The sequence below is a fragment of the Triticum urartu genome, chromosome 2, assembly GCF_003073215.2.
Source record: "Triticum urartu cultivar G1812 chromosome 2, Tu2.1, whole genome shotgun sequence".
NCBI lineage: Eukaryota > Viridiplantae > Streptophyta > Magnoliopsida > Poales > Poaceae > Triticum > Triticum urartu.
In genome coordinates, this window is record NC_053023.1 from 194,279,214 (window position 1) to 194,296,337 (window position 17,124).

Consider the following 17,124-nt stretch of genomic DNA (forward strand, 5'->3'; position numbering starts at 1 on the left):
CACCGTGACAAAAAAAAGTACTTAAACGCTACAATTATTATCACCCTTCAAAATCGTTTGCAAAAGGAACAAGATAGAAAAAGAATATAAAGCATAAGTCATCTCCATTGAAAATTGGTCCATTAATCAAAAACGACTTATTCTTCCTCCTCCCTTTTCCACTGAAAAATAAATACGCGTAATCCTTGTTTACAGTATCGTTTCTTCTTTTTCTAATGAAAGGAACCGTACACCATTATCAAAATCTATACGAGAATTTTAAGAAGAAGAAAAATGGCCCCGATGTTTCCTTGGGTTAAGAAAAAAAGAAAACAGATGGGTTGCATCTCACACTTTAACAAGCATCTGACACATCCAGTAATATCCTGCCTCCGTTGGTAACAGGCTAGGGAGGGCGTAGGGCGTGCAGATCCATGACCGCGTACGGATGCATCGCTCCTGGGGTGGGGATGGGATGGGAGGGATGCATCGCATCAACCAGCAGTCCCTGCAGGATGCAGGATGAGGGGGAAATCAAATACAGTACCCAAAGGGGGAAAAGGCAGGGCCAAGAAATCAGTAAACAAATACAGTACATACCGGATGACGCAGGCAGGCGACGTAGGATTGGGTCTCCGTACTCTCTCTTTTCGCAGAGAGGGGGGCGCAGAGAGAGACCTCCCATTGCGCCTCTCTGATGCAAATCTCCAACTCCATGACCAGATTCCTTTCCTACCTGCGCAAGCAACGCAGGAGAGAGACGGAGCAGCTGGCGCCGCACGAAAAGTGGAGAGACCTATTTCCAGCCGCCGCAGGAGATAGTAGATAGAAGAGGGGATGAGGGGTGCGGCTGGGCTATTTGTGCAACCCTAGGATGTCAAATCCCGATCCTACCCCTACCCCGGATGAAATACTCCCTCCGTCCCCAAAAACATATCGCAGTGACATTTTTACGAAAACCCCCTCTGCGAATTCCCGACACAACCCGCGGTCCCTGGTCGTCTCCCTCGCAGCCTCACTCGTCTCCCCTGTGCGCCGGAGCCCTCCCTCTCGGCTCCCCCCGCGCTGGAGCTCCCCTGCTCGGCTCCCCTGCGCGTCGCCGGAGCTGCCTCGCCCCACACCTCCACCGCGTTGCTTCCCTCTCCTTGTTCCCTTGCTCGTTCCCCATGGTGAACCACGGGAAGGAGAAGGCTCGATTTTTTTTTCTCGATCTGCTCTCCGACGGCGGCGGCCTTCCCCGAGCTTGGCCAGCTGGAGCTGTCCCATCCCGTCGTCAATCTGCTCTCCGCGACGCCTCCTGCCTTCTCGGACCATCCACTCTCGCTCAGCCGCGACTCCCTCCCTGGAGCAGCCGTTCCCGCCCAACCCAAAGCTGCCGGTCGGAGCTACGCCGCAGCACGCTCCCTCCCCCCTCTTCTTGGGGACCGGATTGTGGCCGAGGAGGAGCTTGTCCTTGTCGCCCAGCAGCTCCCGCTCCAACGGGCTCGTCCACAAGTCCGGCAGCACCAGCCGCTCTTCCCTCTTCCGGTCCGCCCTCCTCCCTCCCCTCCCCTCCCGTGGCATGCTCTATTCTGTTATCTTCCTTCTTTCTTTGTCCTGATGATTTTTACTGACGGAGTTGTACACATAGGCGACCCAAATCCAACATTTTAGTAAGATTTGTACTGTCTCAAAATTCATCCATGAACTCTGACTCTGAAATTAGTACTGTCTCAAAGTTCAATAAGATTTGCTCATTGTTGCGCAGTACTGAATCATGGATTATATTGTGGCTCTGTAGGTCTAGCCCATCGACGACGACGGCTCCTCCTCATGCTCATCGGACTCGTGCACAAGTGCTCTGCAAGTCTGCATTGGGTAAAGTCTGAATTTTTCATTTTTACTACCGTCAAAATTCAGTTGTCAAAGAAAGTGCCATCAACATGTCAATGGCCATGCTAGACAGAGTTCTTATTCATGTCTAGGCAGAGTTCTTATTTATGACAAAACTGGATGTCTAGACAGAGTTCTTATTCATGTCTAATTGTGTTGACAGAGTTCAATGTACTCTGTCAATAGAATCAAAACTGATTTATTACCTTCCCATATGAACTTTACTGAAAAAATCAGTCACCATTCTGAATTTTGACAGTACTCTACAAACTGCTTCTGGGCAGGAAGCAGATACAGTTTTTCTTGGTGGGCGTGGTTTTGGAACAGCCATGTCTTCTCTAATTTTGACAGTGCTTGAGTTTAGAGTATGGTTATACTTTTGCTTAGGGTAAGTTAACACGTCTCTTTCTACAATTTTTAAATGCTTCTTGTCAGGAAGGGAATTATGTTTGTAAGGATAGTGTATTTTGCAAAGGCTTTTGTACTTGCTGTTTTGCTTGACTCCATCAATCCTCAAAGATTTCTTGTTTCTTTGGAGTTTCATATACTAGATGTCTGTCTTGTTAGTGCATGCAGTTTCAGATAATAGATGAACTGAGAGAGAGAGAGAGAGCATAGGTGATCTTTAATAATAACAGTAAAAAAGGAAAATCTATCTTCTGCAATGTGTGTAAGCTGGTTATTGCCGGCCGGTGATATTTGTTGAAGAATAGAACGTGAGAGGTCATTCCCAACACGGGTCGATATCAAGGAGGGGCTATCTCCATCTATCTGTGGAGCTGGATACAGATGGGAGATGGCAAAATCATTTTGGTTAGGCGTCAAGTCAACATCGGTAATGTCGTTGGATGAATGCAGAGCAGAACAGTGTAGACGTGCACGCACATATTCAGTTAAACTTGGACATGACTGCAGCCCATTTAAACTTGGACTACAGATATTGGATGGATCCATTTAAATTGATAGAAAACTGAATATTCACTGTAGTCTCAGTTAACTGAATTTTCTGAAGCCATTTTCCTGCTCACAAGTTGACAGAAAACTATTTGAAACAAATTTTGACAGTAGCAATAACCTATCTTTGGAGTAAGTCATTTTATTTAGTAAAGTATAGAAAGTATTATTTCTTGCAAATTATTGTGTGACTATTCTGGAGATGGTCTTTAAGTGTTCCTATCTAGACTTCTTATTTTAGGCTTTAAGCTGATCCATTCCATGAGATATGCTAGATTTTAGCATCTGTATTGATGAACCTTTGATGAAACTAAGAAAAACTGGAAGTGTCCTTGATAGCATGAAATGGACCTCTTAACTAAATAAAACCAATTATTGACACGGAGTATTTAGGACAATCCATGAGGTTTTCTTAGATGCAAAAAAGTTCTGTTTGTTGTGTGCATCACAAATTTAGTTTTAGTTCCAGTGAAGTTTCTTGTCCTTTAGGTTTATTCTTATCAGAAACAAATTCAACTAACCAAATTAGCTGTTGCCTATCATTTTGGTATTGCCTAGGTGACTGGGTATATAATGGAAATAAACTGAAAAAGAAGAAAAAAAAATGCATTCTTCTTATAAATGAGTGTAGCTGCAAATGTTAGACATACTCCGCCAAGTACAGTAGTGTGCATATGTTTGAAACATCTTGGAAAATATGCAGAGTAGCTGTTGATGTTGATCTCCAGCATGTATGCAGAGTAGTTGTTTACTGAATTTTAGGAGTAAACTGACTGAAGCAAATTTTAGAATGACTGAATTTTCAGCCAAGTTTGTTTCTGAACAGTACTGACATGGAGCGGTGTAGTGGCCATGTATAGTAGTGTAGTGGCCCTGCAGTGATCAAAATTTTCAGATTATTCTGATTAATTCAAATTAATCCAAATAAATTCCAACAAGGAGTTTATATACAAGGATTAGACAAGGCATACAACATGCATTTGTGTAACCAACATGCATGCATTTGAATTTGAATGATTCAAATAACTGAATTTATATGTACTCCACTTTATACCCAAGCTTTCATTAAGTAATTTATGTTTGTTTATTTTTGTTTTTTCTCTGCAGGAAATACTTTGGCATGGAGTACATTGTGGCTCTGAAATCATTTCTGAAGCAGTGAGATCTGAAGTTTATGCTAGAATTGAAGTGTTTGTTTCCTAACTATAGGTATGCTCATCCAGAGAAGTGTTTTCAGAAACTTGTCCATATTCTCCTTTTTCAGTTAGTTTTTCCCACAATTTGGGAAGGAGCAACAGTCAGCAGTCTTAACGTTTTAATATGTCTGAAACAATTACTCCCAAAGGAAACAAACACTTCAATTTATCATCATTTTGGAAAGAACCATGGTAGATGTTTGATCATGCTTTTTTCCGTTAGTTTTTCCCACATTTTGGAAAGAACCATGCACAAAGGAAACAAACACTTCATTTGATCATCATTGGAGTATTTGCAAACAAGGCAATTGCATAAATTTACTCAAGGCCTTGCTATTAATTGAAAGCTTTTAGTTAACAGTAAATCAATTTCACAAATTGTCAGGTAGCAGTACTCTGATGGAGTACCTTCTTCAGAGTGCAAATAGCACCAGCAGCAGCAGTCACGGCGGGAGTCAACAGCAACAACAGCAACACGGCACGGATCAGCAACAGAAGCACAGGCAAAGGAGCAGTAGCATCAACACGGGAAGAGGAGCAGCAGCAGCACGGGTTAGCTCCACCGGCGGCAGGGGAGAAACAGAGGAGAAACAAGATGCAGCAGCACGGGCTAGCACCACCGGCGGGCACGCAGGCAGAGAAGGAGCACCACGGCGACGCGTGGGAGCTCGACGAGGACTCGCGGGAGACCACGGAGGACGCGCGCGAGCTCCTTTCCACCGGATCGTGGAGGCCGGCTCCGACGATGCCCGTAGGTGGATCACGGCGGGAGGGACCGCGGTGGCGCATGGGAGGCAGCTCAAGGTGGACTCGCAGGAGCACGAGGAGGACTCGCGGGAGCTCGAGGACAATGAGAGGGAGCTCCTGCTCCACCGGATCGTGGTTGAAATTCCAGCGACGCCCGCAGGTAATTGCCGCGGGATGGGATCGCGGCGGCGCAGGTCTGGGCGGCGGTGGCGAAGTAAGTACTTGGCGACAGCGGCGGTGTTGAAGGTACGTGGCGACGGAGGCGGAACACTTCCTGGTGGGCTGCAAATCGCGCAGCTTGGCGGCGCCGGCCCCTAGAGACACACGGGTGACGGCGGAGGAAGAAGACAGGGTGGAGAGGCTTGTTTGTAATTGTTTTGAAACTACAAGGGCTTTTTTATAAAACTGGCAATGAACTACGCCTGCGACGTGTTTTTCAGGACGGAGGGAGTATGAGTTATGTGATTTAGTGACTGAATGTTGTTCGGAGTCCCGGATGAGATCACATACATGACGAGGAGTCTCGAAATGGTCGAGAGGTAAAGATTGATATATAGGATGATAGTATTCAGACAACGGAAGTGCTCCGAAGTGTATCGGGTATTTATCGGAGTACCGGGGGGGTTACCGGAACCCCCCGGGGGAAAGATATGGGCCATACAAGGGGATCACACCAGCCCACAAGGGGTCCCCCCCCCAAGGAAGAAGGCCGAGTGGGAGAAGGGAAAGACGGGGCCCCCTTCCTTCTCTCCTTCCTCTTCCATTTTCCCCATCCGCAAATATGGAAGGGGGGAGGCCGAATTGGGGAGGACCCCAAGTAGGATTCCTCCTACTTGGGGTGCAACCTTGCTGCTCCCCTCCCCCTCCCACCTATATATATGTGGGGAGGGGGCACCTGGAACACACAACATCAATTGTTAGCCGTGTGCGGCGCCCCCCCCCCTCCACAGTTTACACCCCCGGTCATATTCTCGCGGTGCTTAGGCGAAGCCCCGCGCAGATCACTTCACCATCACCGTCACCACGCAGTCGTGTTGACAGAACCCATCTACTTCCTCGACACCTTGTTGGATCAAGAAGGCGAGAGACGTCATCGCGCTGAACGTGTGCAGAACTCGGAGGTGTCGTACGTTCGGTGCTTGATCGGTCGGAGCTAGAAGAAGTTCGACTACATTAACCACGTTGTCAAACGCTTCCGCTTTCGGTCTACGAGTGCACGTAGGCACACTCTCCTCCTCGTTTTTATGCATCTCCTATATACATCTTGCGTGAGTGTAGGAATTTTTTGAAATTGCATGCTACGTTTTCCAACACTCTGAAACAAGAGACTGAAATGGTAAGTAATACGCAGTAGTTTTCGTTTGCACGCGCCCACTCCTCACGGCAATTCAGAGGTTTTCACCTTCGATTTCGGCCGAATTGGCTCAAGCCCGCAAAAGAAAACGGTTCGGGCCTCTCTATTGTCCATTCGTCCCTCCACCACAAGACAGAGGAGGGCGGCACATACGCAGATCAAAGGCAGCGGCTCCCTGTAGATCGGTACCCCCCCCCTTCCTTTTTCATCCATCGATGATCATTCCTCTCCCCGACACCCCTTCCCGTTGTCTCCGGCCATGCTCACCGCGACCAGATCCCATCTGACCTCTGATGGCTGCGGCTGTAGTCCCCTTCGATGCCCGCCCTTCCTTCGTCCCCGACGCTGTGGTAACCCACCGCCGGAGCCCATCTCATTTCTCTCGGGCCTCCTCAGCTGAGACACGACTCCCCTTCTTCCTGGTTCTCCTGTGCCCAACTAGCTACCGCCGGATACCATGACGGCTCCCCCTTCTTCCTGCATCAACACGGATCCTCTTCTTCTTCCACCATCTAGAATATTTGATAATTTTTTTGTTGCTATATAATCTTCCAATTGTAGTCACACATTATACAACTTCTTTTTTGATGCATATACTAATGTTGCTAAGAATTCCATAGTTTGACATGCAAACATGATTCCGTATTGAAACCTCGGTAGGATTTCGTGAGCCAATTCAGTTAACATCCAAACAATTGAATTCGTATTCATGTTCATTACAGTTTCGTGGCTGAAATGGAACTGAAACCAATACAATACAGAGGTCTCCAATACAGACATCCAAACACAACGTTAGGAATTTTTTTTGTACTATATTTCATAGGAATTTAGCATTCACCCAAACATTTTGAAAAGAATTTTTTGTTTCTCCTACGAAAGCGGTCAAGCAAATCAAAGTCATGTAGGATTCAAAAGGGGACATTGTAATCATATGTGTTTCATATTCTTGTGTGTTTAAAACCGTACGAATCAAAGAGGCCCTCAAAGTCTTATTGGGTCAACGTAGAAGATGGCAAGTCACGAACTGAGCGTAACTGTGATGGTTAGATTTTTTTATGGTGTAACCAGCCCATCAGCGTTCAAGTTCTAGGCTTGGTTGGTGCTCGCATTTTTCTGAATTATTTTCATACTCTTCAATGATGTTTGTTCCGACTACGAGGCGTATGTAGTGACGTTGTCAATCCGGCTGAGTATTTCGAATTTACTCGTAGGAACAAGGTGTGTGCACGCGCTCATAAAAGTGAGTTTATGTGTGTATGTTCTTTTAAAATAAATAAATGTGTGTGCATGTGAGCAACTGTGTTTTTATCGTGTTAAAAAAAACACCGGCAGGTCTCGCCAGCAGCCTCGAAGGAGGTCCGGTCGCCACTTCGTGAGGGAAAACAAAGAAGCATGCACGCATCTCCGGATTTCCATGCCCTTGCAGCAAAACCATCTTTGACGACCGAGTGGACGAACATGCGAACACATCCGTGGACTGCGTAGTCACTGTCTCACTGTACAGTGAACTAGTGTTACGGTCAAGCTTGTATTCTCTGTCCTTACACGCATGCAAACGGAACGAAAGAACATTCAAAGGGAGCAGGCCAGCCAGCAGGGCGAGCTGAAGTGCTTTCTGGTGCGCGGCAATTACAACGAGGGCCATGGCCACCCGTGTCCGTGTGCAAGCACTAGCTCTTCTTCCCCTGTTCCTTCTCTTCTCCCCTGTGCCCGCAGCTGATAGCATCAGCGCAGCCTCTCCCGTCGCCGATGGCCAGACGCTCGTTTCTGCCGGTGGGGTCTTCGAGCTTGGATTCTTCACCCCGCCGGCCTCGACGGCGAGGTTCTTGGGCATCTGGTACAAGGGTATCGCTCCTCTTACTGTTGTCTGGGTGGTCAACCGGGAAGCTCCCATCACCGCCGGCACCACCGCGAGCTTGGCCATCAACGGCACCGGCAGCCTGGTTCTCGCCGACCAGTCGGGACGCGAGTTCTGGTCGTCGCCGCCGTCAAACGTAACCAGCAGCACCCCGGTGGCCCAGCTCATGGACAGCGGCAACTTCCTGCTTCAGGACGCCAATGGCACGGGGCCGGTTCTGTGGCAGAGCTTCGACTACCCGTCCGACACTCTGCTCCCGGGCATGAAGCTCGGGTGGCACCTCACCACGGGGCTCGACCGGTACCTGACGACGTGGGCGAGCCCCGGCGACCCGTCGCCTGGCGACTACACGTTCGCGATCGGCATCCGCGGCGTGCCGGAGGGGTTCATCAGGTACAACGGCACGGCGCCGGTGTACCGGAACGGGCCGTGGAACGGCCTGCGGTTCAGCGGCGAGCCGGAGATGGCGCCGGACAACGGCAACTTCCGGTTCGAGTTCGTGGCCAACGGCACCGACGCCTACTACACGTTCCTGGTAGACGGCGGCGGCGGCGACGTGGTCTCGAGGTTCGTGCTGAACCAGTCGAGCCTGCAGCGCTACGTGTGGCTGCAGCAGCAGCAGGCGTGGAGCCTCTACTGGGCGCTGCCCCGGGACCAGTGCGACCGCTACGCGCAGTGCGTCGCCTACGGCGTCTGCGACGCGAGCGCCTCGCCGATGTGCGGCTGCCCCGCCGGGTTCGCGCCGGCCTCGCCGCGGGAGTGGGCGCTGAGGGACGGCTCGGCCGGGTGCGCGCGCAGGACGCGGCTCAACTGCACCGGGGACGGCTTCCTGCCGCTGCGGGGCGTCAAGCTGCCCGACGCCACGAACGCGACGGCGGACGCCAGCGTCAGCCTCGATCAGTGCCGGCAGCGGTGCCTGGCGAACTGTTCTTGCCTGGCCTACTCTGCGTCGAGCATCAAGGGGGGCGAGAGCGGCTGCATCATGTGGAGCTCGTCGTTGATCGACGTCAGGCAGTTTGATTCCGGCGGGCAGAACCTGTTCGTTCGTCTCGCGGCGTCCGATTTACGTATGGATCTCCTCTCCTCTCCTCTCGTTTTAATCTCTCTATAATAATATATATCATGCAATTGATTTTCTTGTGACGCAACATCAGATCATCGCACATTCCATTTAATCTCATCACAAATTAATAAAAAAAAAAGAAGTTCAGGCTTCTGAGAGGTTAGGATGTGCACACTTCGGGTCTAGATGGTTTGATCTGAATGTGCAAAGAATGGGCACTCTTCTAGAGGACACACACATTTTGACCATTTAGTCGTGATTGAAACTTTCAAGAGTTAGCTGCTTGGATTCTTCTAAAAAAGGAATCAGCAACTTGGATTGTCCAGGACCCTTTAGACTTGTTGTAGAAAAGGATCAGTCATGGTGTCTGCTTACCCATGGCTGCTATGTGCCCATCAGCAAGACTGCAATGGTTCTTTATTTAGACTGAAACTGAAGTGACTAGTGCTCTGGCACATGAAACACTGGTTGTCAGTTGTTTCTTTCACTCACAAAGTGGCGAGTAATTAGGATGTATCCCCCTGCTCATGCATTTTTATTGCTTCTCAGGTTAGGCAATATAAGAGAAATATCAAAAAATAAATCAAAATGCCAGGAAAATAAATCAAAAGTTAGAGCAATACCTATTAGTTTTGTATGGATAAACATAGTTCAAATTCTACATCCGAACAGGGTAACATACTGCAAGACTGCAAGTCCTCGGTTCTCAAAAATACTGTTTTCAGTCAGTCATGATCGTTAATTAATACCGAGACTTAGAACTTTGAGGGGGGTTTCTTGCTTTCAGAGCAACATCGTTCGGTCCTTTAGTCGTCGACGCACAAATTCCATCCAGCACACTGAAATGCAGAATACTACCGCTTAGTGACTTGCTAACCTTTCCAAGGTGGCCTTGACAGCTTCCAATGGAGACAATCCCAGCAGGAGAAACACAGCAATTGCTATTGGCCTCAGCTTATCCGGTCTTCTTCTTTTCGGCCTCAGCGTATTCTTTATGTGGACTAAGTTCTTCACAAGAAAAGGTGCGCCTGAATTTCGAATTAGTCTCTAATATTTCATACACAAGAAAGGTAAATTTTACCATCTGCAAACCTGCAGGGAGGTACCAGAGCACACGACGGCTCACCTCATTCGACTCGAGCAACCCTCTCGCTCCGGTCCAAGACAGGGGCATGGAAGACGAGTCGAGTCAGAGCAAAGGACTACATGATGTCACTCTCTTTGACATGGCCATGATTGCCTCCTCCACCGACAACTTCGCGGCGTCGGCCAAGCTCGGCGAAGGCGGTTTCGGCACGGTCTACAAGGTAAACATTGCCGGTGGCGGAGCTTCATGGGTCAAAGGGGACCATTGCCCCCTCTACTCTAAGAAAACTCTTAAGTGTATCTCTAATATTATTAGGTTTACAGTTTAGCTACATAACAGTAGCCTGATTTTCTATTTTTGGTTCAGTTGATTTTCCTTTACTCCGAACATGCATGCATGGGCGAATTGCCTTGAAGTAGCTGTATGCATGGCCGCATGGGGTGCCATGCATCTATCCCTGTACGCTGCACTTTTTGCCCTTTTTGTGCGTGTTAGTTTCTTTTATGCGTACGTGTGTGTCTATGTTGCTTTTTTTTGTCGGTTTGGTTTTATATGGGTATTTTTGGGACGTTGGGTGAATGTAAATGCATAGACTCAAGTACTATAAAAATGAGTGTAAATTACAATAAAGTGTGAAAACTTTAGTAATCTTATTTAGTTTTAGTTTTATTTTATTTTCCACTCTAGCTTCTTGCAAGTTGCCTGAATTTCAAATTTGGATCTGTCGATTTTCTGACCATTAATTTCTGCTCTGAGATTCATGCTGCATTTTTTTTACTGTGCTCTGATGTTTGTTGTGCTGGGCTTGTTTTTTTTTTTTGACTGACCTGATAGGTGGGTCTATCGATTTGCTACTAGGCCAAATCCTATTAATTATGTGATCCGGCCCTCATCTCTTCCTTTGTTTGTTTTATGTTATTTCCGTTTTTATGTGTTTTTTGCTTTTTTTTGTTAGTCGGTTTTTATTTTTATTTTGTAGGTATTTTTGGGATGTTAGATGAGTGTAAATGTATACACATAAATATTATGCAATATGTGTGAAAATTATATAATTCTATGATAATGTGCTATCGTAAAAAACAACTAATTATTCTTTGCATACTGCAAAATGTGCAATTTTGGTGCAAATGTTGTGCAAGTTTTTCTTTCTTTCTTTTTAAAGGGTGATACCAATGTCACTAATCCATTTTTTCCTTTAAAACTTCATTATTTTAATTTTTTTAGTTATTCTTTTATTCTTCATTAAGTTAATAACAATGCCCTTGGGACACTTTTATTGAAAGTTTCATTATTGTATGCTTATTCTTGCATATTTGGAAAAAGCGCAATTTGTATGTAAATTTTGTGCAAATTTTTTCATTGTTTATTTTAGACTTTTGCTTGTGTGTAATTATAAATGCAAGTACAAAATAATATGTGTGTAGTTGTAGTAAAATGTGAAAATTGCACTATTATATGATTATTCTTTGCATATTTGAAAAGGTGCAATTTTAGTGCAAGTTGTGTGCAAGTTTGGGAAGGTTTTACATTTTAATTTTCTTTCTTCGTAAATGGTTTCATTATTTCTTATAAAAATTCACTATTTTGATTATTTTGTTTTTTTTCTAAAATGTTAATACGAATGCGACAAATTCATTATTCCATAGAAAAACTTCATTTTTTAGGTTTTATTTCATTTTTTATTTTGTTTCAGTTTTCATTTTCTTTTCTGTTGTAAGGATAATACATTACCAATGTCACTAATCCATTACTTTTTAGAAAGCACTTCCTTTTTGTTTTTATTGTTTGTTTTAGAAAAAAAAATGTGTGTAAGTATGAATGCAAGTACTAAATAATATGTGTGCAAATTATAGTAGAATGTTAATATTGCACTATTATATGCTAATTCTTTGCATATTTGGAAAAGTGCAATTTCAGTGCAAGTTGTGTGCAAGTTCTGAAATGTTTTTATTTCTTCTTAAAGGGTTTTATTCTTTCTTAGAAAACTTCATTATTTGATTTTGCTTTATTTTTTATTTTATTTATTCTGAAAGGGTAATACTAGTGCCACGAATTCATTCTTCCACAGAAAACTTCATTTTTTATACTTTTTGTGTTTTATTTTGTTTTTTGTGTGTTAGTTTTCTTTTCTTTTTCTTTTGTAAGGATAATACCGATCTCACTAATCCATTACATTTTAGAAAAAATCAAGTGCTATCAAATAGTTGTAATCCTTTAATTTTTTACTTTGCTACGATCATGTGACTATTTAATTATGTATTATCATTTCTAGCCAAGTTTAAACAGTATAATCATGAATCACCCAGCATGCAAAACTTGCATTCATGGGCATGCAGCACGCATCCAGCCTGGGTCCCGGTGTTGGGCTTGTGTACGTGAGCATGCACGCATGCGGCCGGGATCTTGGTGGTGGGCTTGTATTCGTGAGCATGCACACATGCCGCTTGTGTACACGTGAGCGCGGTGGTAAAAAATTGACTGACCCCAAAATCTGTTCAGGCGACTTGCTAAAAAACAAAAACCAGTCAAACTTACACATAGTCAAGTCAGTCCCTTAAATTTAATATCAAAGATTTCTCATAGTTCATGCATAACTTATCTTCTTCGCCCTCTCAACTCTGATTGCCCACTCAACAATCTTCATCAAGCTTCGCCACTGCATTGCAACATTTCATCGATAGATATGAGGTAAGAAAGTGAAAACAAACGGTTGGATCGATGCAGGGTGAGCTTGGGGGAGGGCAGAAGGTGGCGGTGAAACGGCTGTCCAAGTACTCGACGCAGGGGCTGGACGAGTTCAAGAACGAGGTGGTGCTCATCGCCAAGCTCCAGCACGTGAACCTGGTCAGGCTCTTGGGCTGCTGCGTCCATGGAGAGGAGAGGATCTTGGTGTACGAGTACATGGAGAACAAGAGCCTGGACACGCTGCTCTTCGGTACGTTGTGCTTGTATAAGTTTGTAGCCATGTTGCTATATACTGCGGTGAGTTCACAGATGAAATTATGTGTTTGAGCAGATAAGGCTCGATCGGCGCAACTGGATTGGTCGAAGCGGTTTGACATCGTACTGGGCGTCGCACGGGGGCTCCTGTACCTGCACCAGGACTCGAGGTTCAAGGTCATCCACCGGGACCTCAAGGCCGGCAACGTCCTCCTCGACGGGGACATGAACCCCAAGATCTCCGACTTCGGCGTCGCCAGGATCTTCGGCGGCGACGGCGCCGACTCACACACCCGAAGGGTCGTCGGGACATAGTAAGTGAAGGTCGCATTCGGCGCCGACAGTTTTGTACTAGTATTTTCGATGCGACGGCGAGCTGACCGACGCGCTCGTGTGCATGCATGCAGCGGGTACATGTCCCCCGAGTACGCCATGGACGGCGTCTTCTCGGTCAAGTCCGACGTGTTCAGCTTCGGCGTGCTGGTGCTGGAGATCGTCAGCGGCAGGAAGAACCGGGGAATGTGCAGCAGCGGCGAGCAGACGAGCCTGCTCGGCCACGTGAGTCACTCAGAACTAATCGACCCATCTGTTGATGAGAAAGAGATGGTGGTAACGTGAGTGTGCTGTGCATGGGCAGGCATGGAGGCTGTGGAGAGAGGGCAACGCGCTGACGCTGCTAGACGAGGCGGTGGCCAGCGGCGGCGGCGGCCGGGAGTCGGAGGAGGTGCTGCGGTGCGTGCAGGTCGGGCTGCTGTGCGTGCAGGAACGGCCGGAGGACCGACCGCACATGGCCACGGTGTTCCTGATGCTGGCCAACCTGAGCGTGGTGATGCCACAGCCGAGGCACCCGGGCTACTGCAGCGACCGGGGATCGACCTCCACCGACGGCGACTGCTCCTTGAGCTGCACCGCCAATGAAATCACCCTCACCGTCGTCGAGGGCCGGTGACACCACGCTGCATTCGGTTTCGGTTAGCTTGGCGATGATACTTCGGTAATTGTATTGCCCAAATCACATGTGGCACAAGCGTGACACAAAATAACACCACCCTGACGTAAAAATTGTATTAAAAAACCCCCAAAAACTGAAACTTGCCATCAAATAGAAAGCTAACATGCTTCACAACTAAAGTTGTCACCCTCGGATAACTGAAGTTGCCATAAGAAAACGTCAGGATGAAATTGCTTCGTGTCACACGTGTGTTATTTATCAGTCATTGTATTATATTGACTTTAATTTTGCTTCGACTCTGCTATATACTACTCCCTCCATTCCACAATGGAGTGCTTCCTCTACCTCCGTGCTTCAACTTTGACCGTAAATTTAACTATCAAGACCAATTGCGGCGGGGACAAAAATTATATCAGTGAATTCGTATTCGAAAGAAGTTTTCAATTATATAATTTTTTCTCCCGCCGCAGTTGGTCTCGTTGGTTAAATTTATGGTCAAAGTTGGACCTCAGGAAGCGCGGGCGCATTATATTTTGAAATAGAGGGAGTACTAGCAAATATTTCAGGATGATTTCGATATTATACTATATTAACCAAACTTAACTAGGTGGTCATATTTTACTGTGTTTCTACATTTGATAACTGAGAGTAACTATAGCAGATTCCTCGAACCAGCAGCCTCCAAAATCATCTTCGGTTGCATTTCAAATTTGTTTGGAGGCTGCCGTGCTTACGTGCAAACTCAGATTTCAGGCGTTCCAAGACGGCAAACTCCCTTTTGGCGTTCGTTAAACCCGATGTCGCAGGAGCAGACTCTAGTCCTCGTCAAGAACTCGGGTTGTAGGTGGCTCCTCCTCCTTCTTGATGGAGGCGGCCACAGAAGTCGCCTAGCTCCTGTACAACCCGCTGAAGGCGGATGGATATCCATGGAAGGAGGAAAGCCGCTCCGCCGTGCGTGTTTGAAGCTTTCCTACGGGTGAGGGAGTGGTGCTGGCACGGTCTTGCACTAAATTGCCAAAAACCATCACAATTGAGACAAAAAATGTTCGAAACCACCAAAACGCTAAAAGTTTTCAAGAACCACCGTTTTGGGTAAAAGTTTGCGGTAAACACTGAATGAGCGATTGACCGTGTTTTGACGGGATCCCCGATACGCGGGTCCCACTGTCAGTGTCCACGTGGTATGGGTGGACGGCACCGCGCAAACACCGTTAGACGGCGCATCGTACACCTAGTGATCGGTCGGATCTAACCGACCAGTTCTCCCGCGCTCTCCCCTTTCTATCTTCCCGTTCTCCCGCTCATGGCGACGCACTGCGATGGCGGTGGCAGCGGAGGGGACCGCTCGGCCGGTACCGTGAGAGAGAGTGGAGGCCGGCGGCGGATTCACGGTGTCGAGATGGTTTTGGTGGTTTTCGGCACTAATTGTCTCAGTTGTGGTTGTTTTTGGCAATTTAGTCCAAGGTCTTGACACTGACATTGGCACAATGCTAGGCAATTTTTGTTGCGGCCGTCTCGCAGGACTCCACGAGCGCCAGACCCACATTAAGGCAGGCTAACCTCTGAGCTCGAAGCTAGAGGAGGAGATGGAGGAGGACGGTTGGATGACCATGGCGGAGCAGACGGAAGCGCAACCGATGAGGGAGGAGATGGTCGTCGACCCACGCCCACGTCCCAGTTTACTCTGATGCAGACAGGGCAACAATACAACCTATCACTCATGAAAGAGCACGCTGTCGCTACCATCACGGCCATCGCTCGAGTGGACTCAGACATCGTCGATGTCAACCGAGCGGTGCTCGCGTCCGTAGGAAGTGCATGCATGCTCCGCCGCGAGTGCTGGCAGCTTCGTGTCAACAAGGCGAAGCGTGCTCGGCTCTTCGTGGGGGTGGAGGCGGAGAACGACGGCACGTCGGAGCAGCACAACTTTTTAGCTCCGCCTCATTGACGCCAGCTGCCAACGTGGTGGGAACATGGATCCTTGATCTCACCTCCGAAAAGGAGTAGAGTAGAAATTAGGGTTATTTTGCTATGTGAAAATTAATCCTAGAATCAATGAAAATTCGGTGCTCGCTTATATTTGATGACCCCACTTAAATGAGCTCCGCCTCATAGGATGTCCGTGGATTTTGATGGTGTCCGTTTGGTGATTGTACATATACCTGGCCATGGGCCGGGCCGGGCCTTAAAAATCTCACGGCAGAAAACTGAGACTCAGGCCCTACCATCGGGCCTACTTTTCAAATCCAAGCCCGGTCCATTTGGTAAAAAGTCTTGAAAAGACCTTAGGACTTAGGGCCGTGGGCCGGGCCTCTTCCTTAAAATGCCAATATGCCAAGCCCAAGCCCATCCTAGTCCTGCTGGTGGGCTCAAAACTCAGGCCCAGGCCCGGCCCATGGGCAAGCCCATCGGGCCTAGGCCCTGGATTTTAGGGTCGGGCCTGGGTGGGCCGACATGGCCGGGCAAGAGATGGCCACGACTAATTGTACATGGAGCAATGCTACGTCCACGTAAAGCAAAGTTACGTACGTTTAGGGGGACTGCCCAGTTGGCATTTTTTTATTGGAGGTGGGAGGGAAGGGGGGACCCACCTCGGTTGAAATCAGGGGGTACATGTTGGAGATGCCCTTATTACCTGCGCACATCGATTATTACTCTCCAAGTTGAACAAAACAGGCAAACCAACCTGTGATTGGATGGTTAGAGGGACAGTGGTATCCCCAGCCCACCAGGGTTTAAATCCTGATGCTTGCATTATTTCTGAATTTATTTCAGAATTTCCGGCGATGCGCTTTCAGTGGGAGGAGACGTTCCCGTCGACGACGAGGCGCCTACGGTGACTTCGTAAATTTTAAGATGACATGCCGGCTCAGTCTCTCAGATGTGCTCATAGGGATAGGGTGTGCGTGTGTGCGTTCATAGGGGAGTGTATGCGCATATGTATAAGCGCTTATGTCTATACTGATGTTCAAAAAAAAAAGTTGAACAAAACAGGTTAGCAGCACACGCCGTGGCAGGCTGATTTTCTCCGGGACGGATTGCCACAGCCTACAGATACGTATCGCGTGTACGCGCGTCTCTACTGTCGGCTTGCCCCAATAGCGTCGACGAACCATGCTTCG

At 47.4% G+C, this 17,124-nt stretch overlaps 1 protein-coding gene across 1 annotated transcript; it reads left to right on the top strand.

The window, feature by feature from the left end:
- The first annotated feature begins 7,679 nt into the window (after nucleotides 1–7,679).
- Nucleotides 7,680–14,518, top strand: LOC125536715 (receptor-like serine/threonine-protein kinase SD1-8). The gene is made up of 7 exons (XM_048699955.1): nucleotides 7,680–9,027; nucleotides 9,923–10,045; nucleotides 10,122–10,330; nucleotides 12,835–13,045; nucleotides 13,127–13,364; nucleotides 13,458–13,608; nucleotides 13,688–14,518. Exons 1-7 carry the CDS (start codon nucleotides 7,746–7,748, stop codon nucleotides 13,997–13,999), a joined length of 2,526 nt encoding a protein of 841 aa, XP_048555912.1. The 5' UTR covers nucleotides 7,680–7,745; the 3' UTR covers nucleotides 14,000–14,518.
- Nucleotides 14,519–17,124: the final 2,606 nt, after the last annotated feature.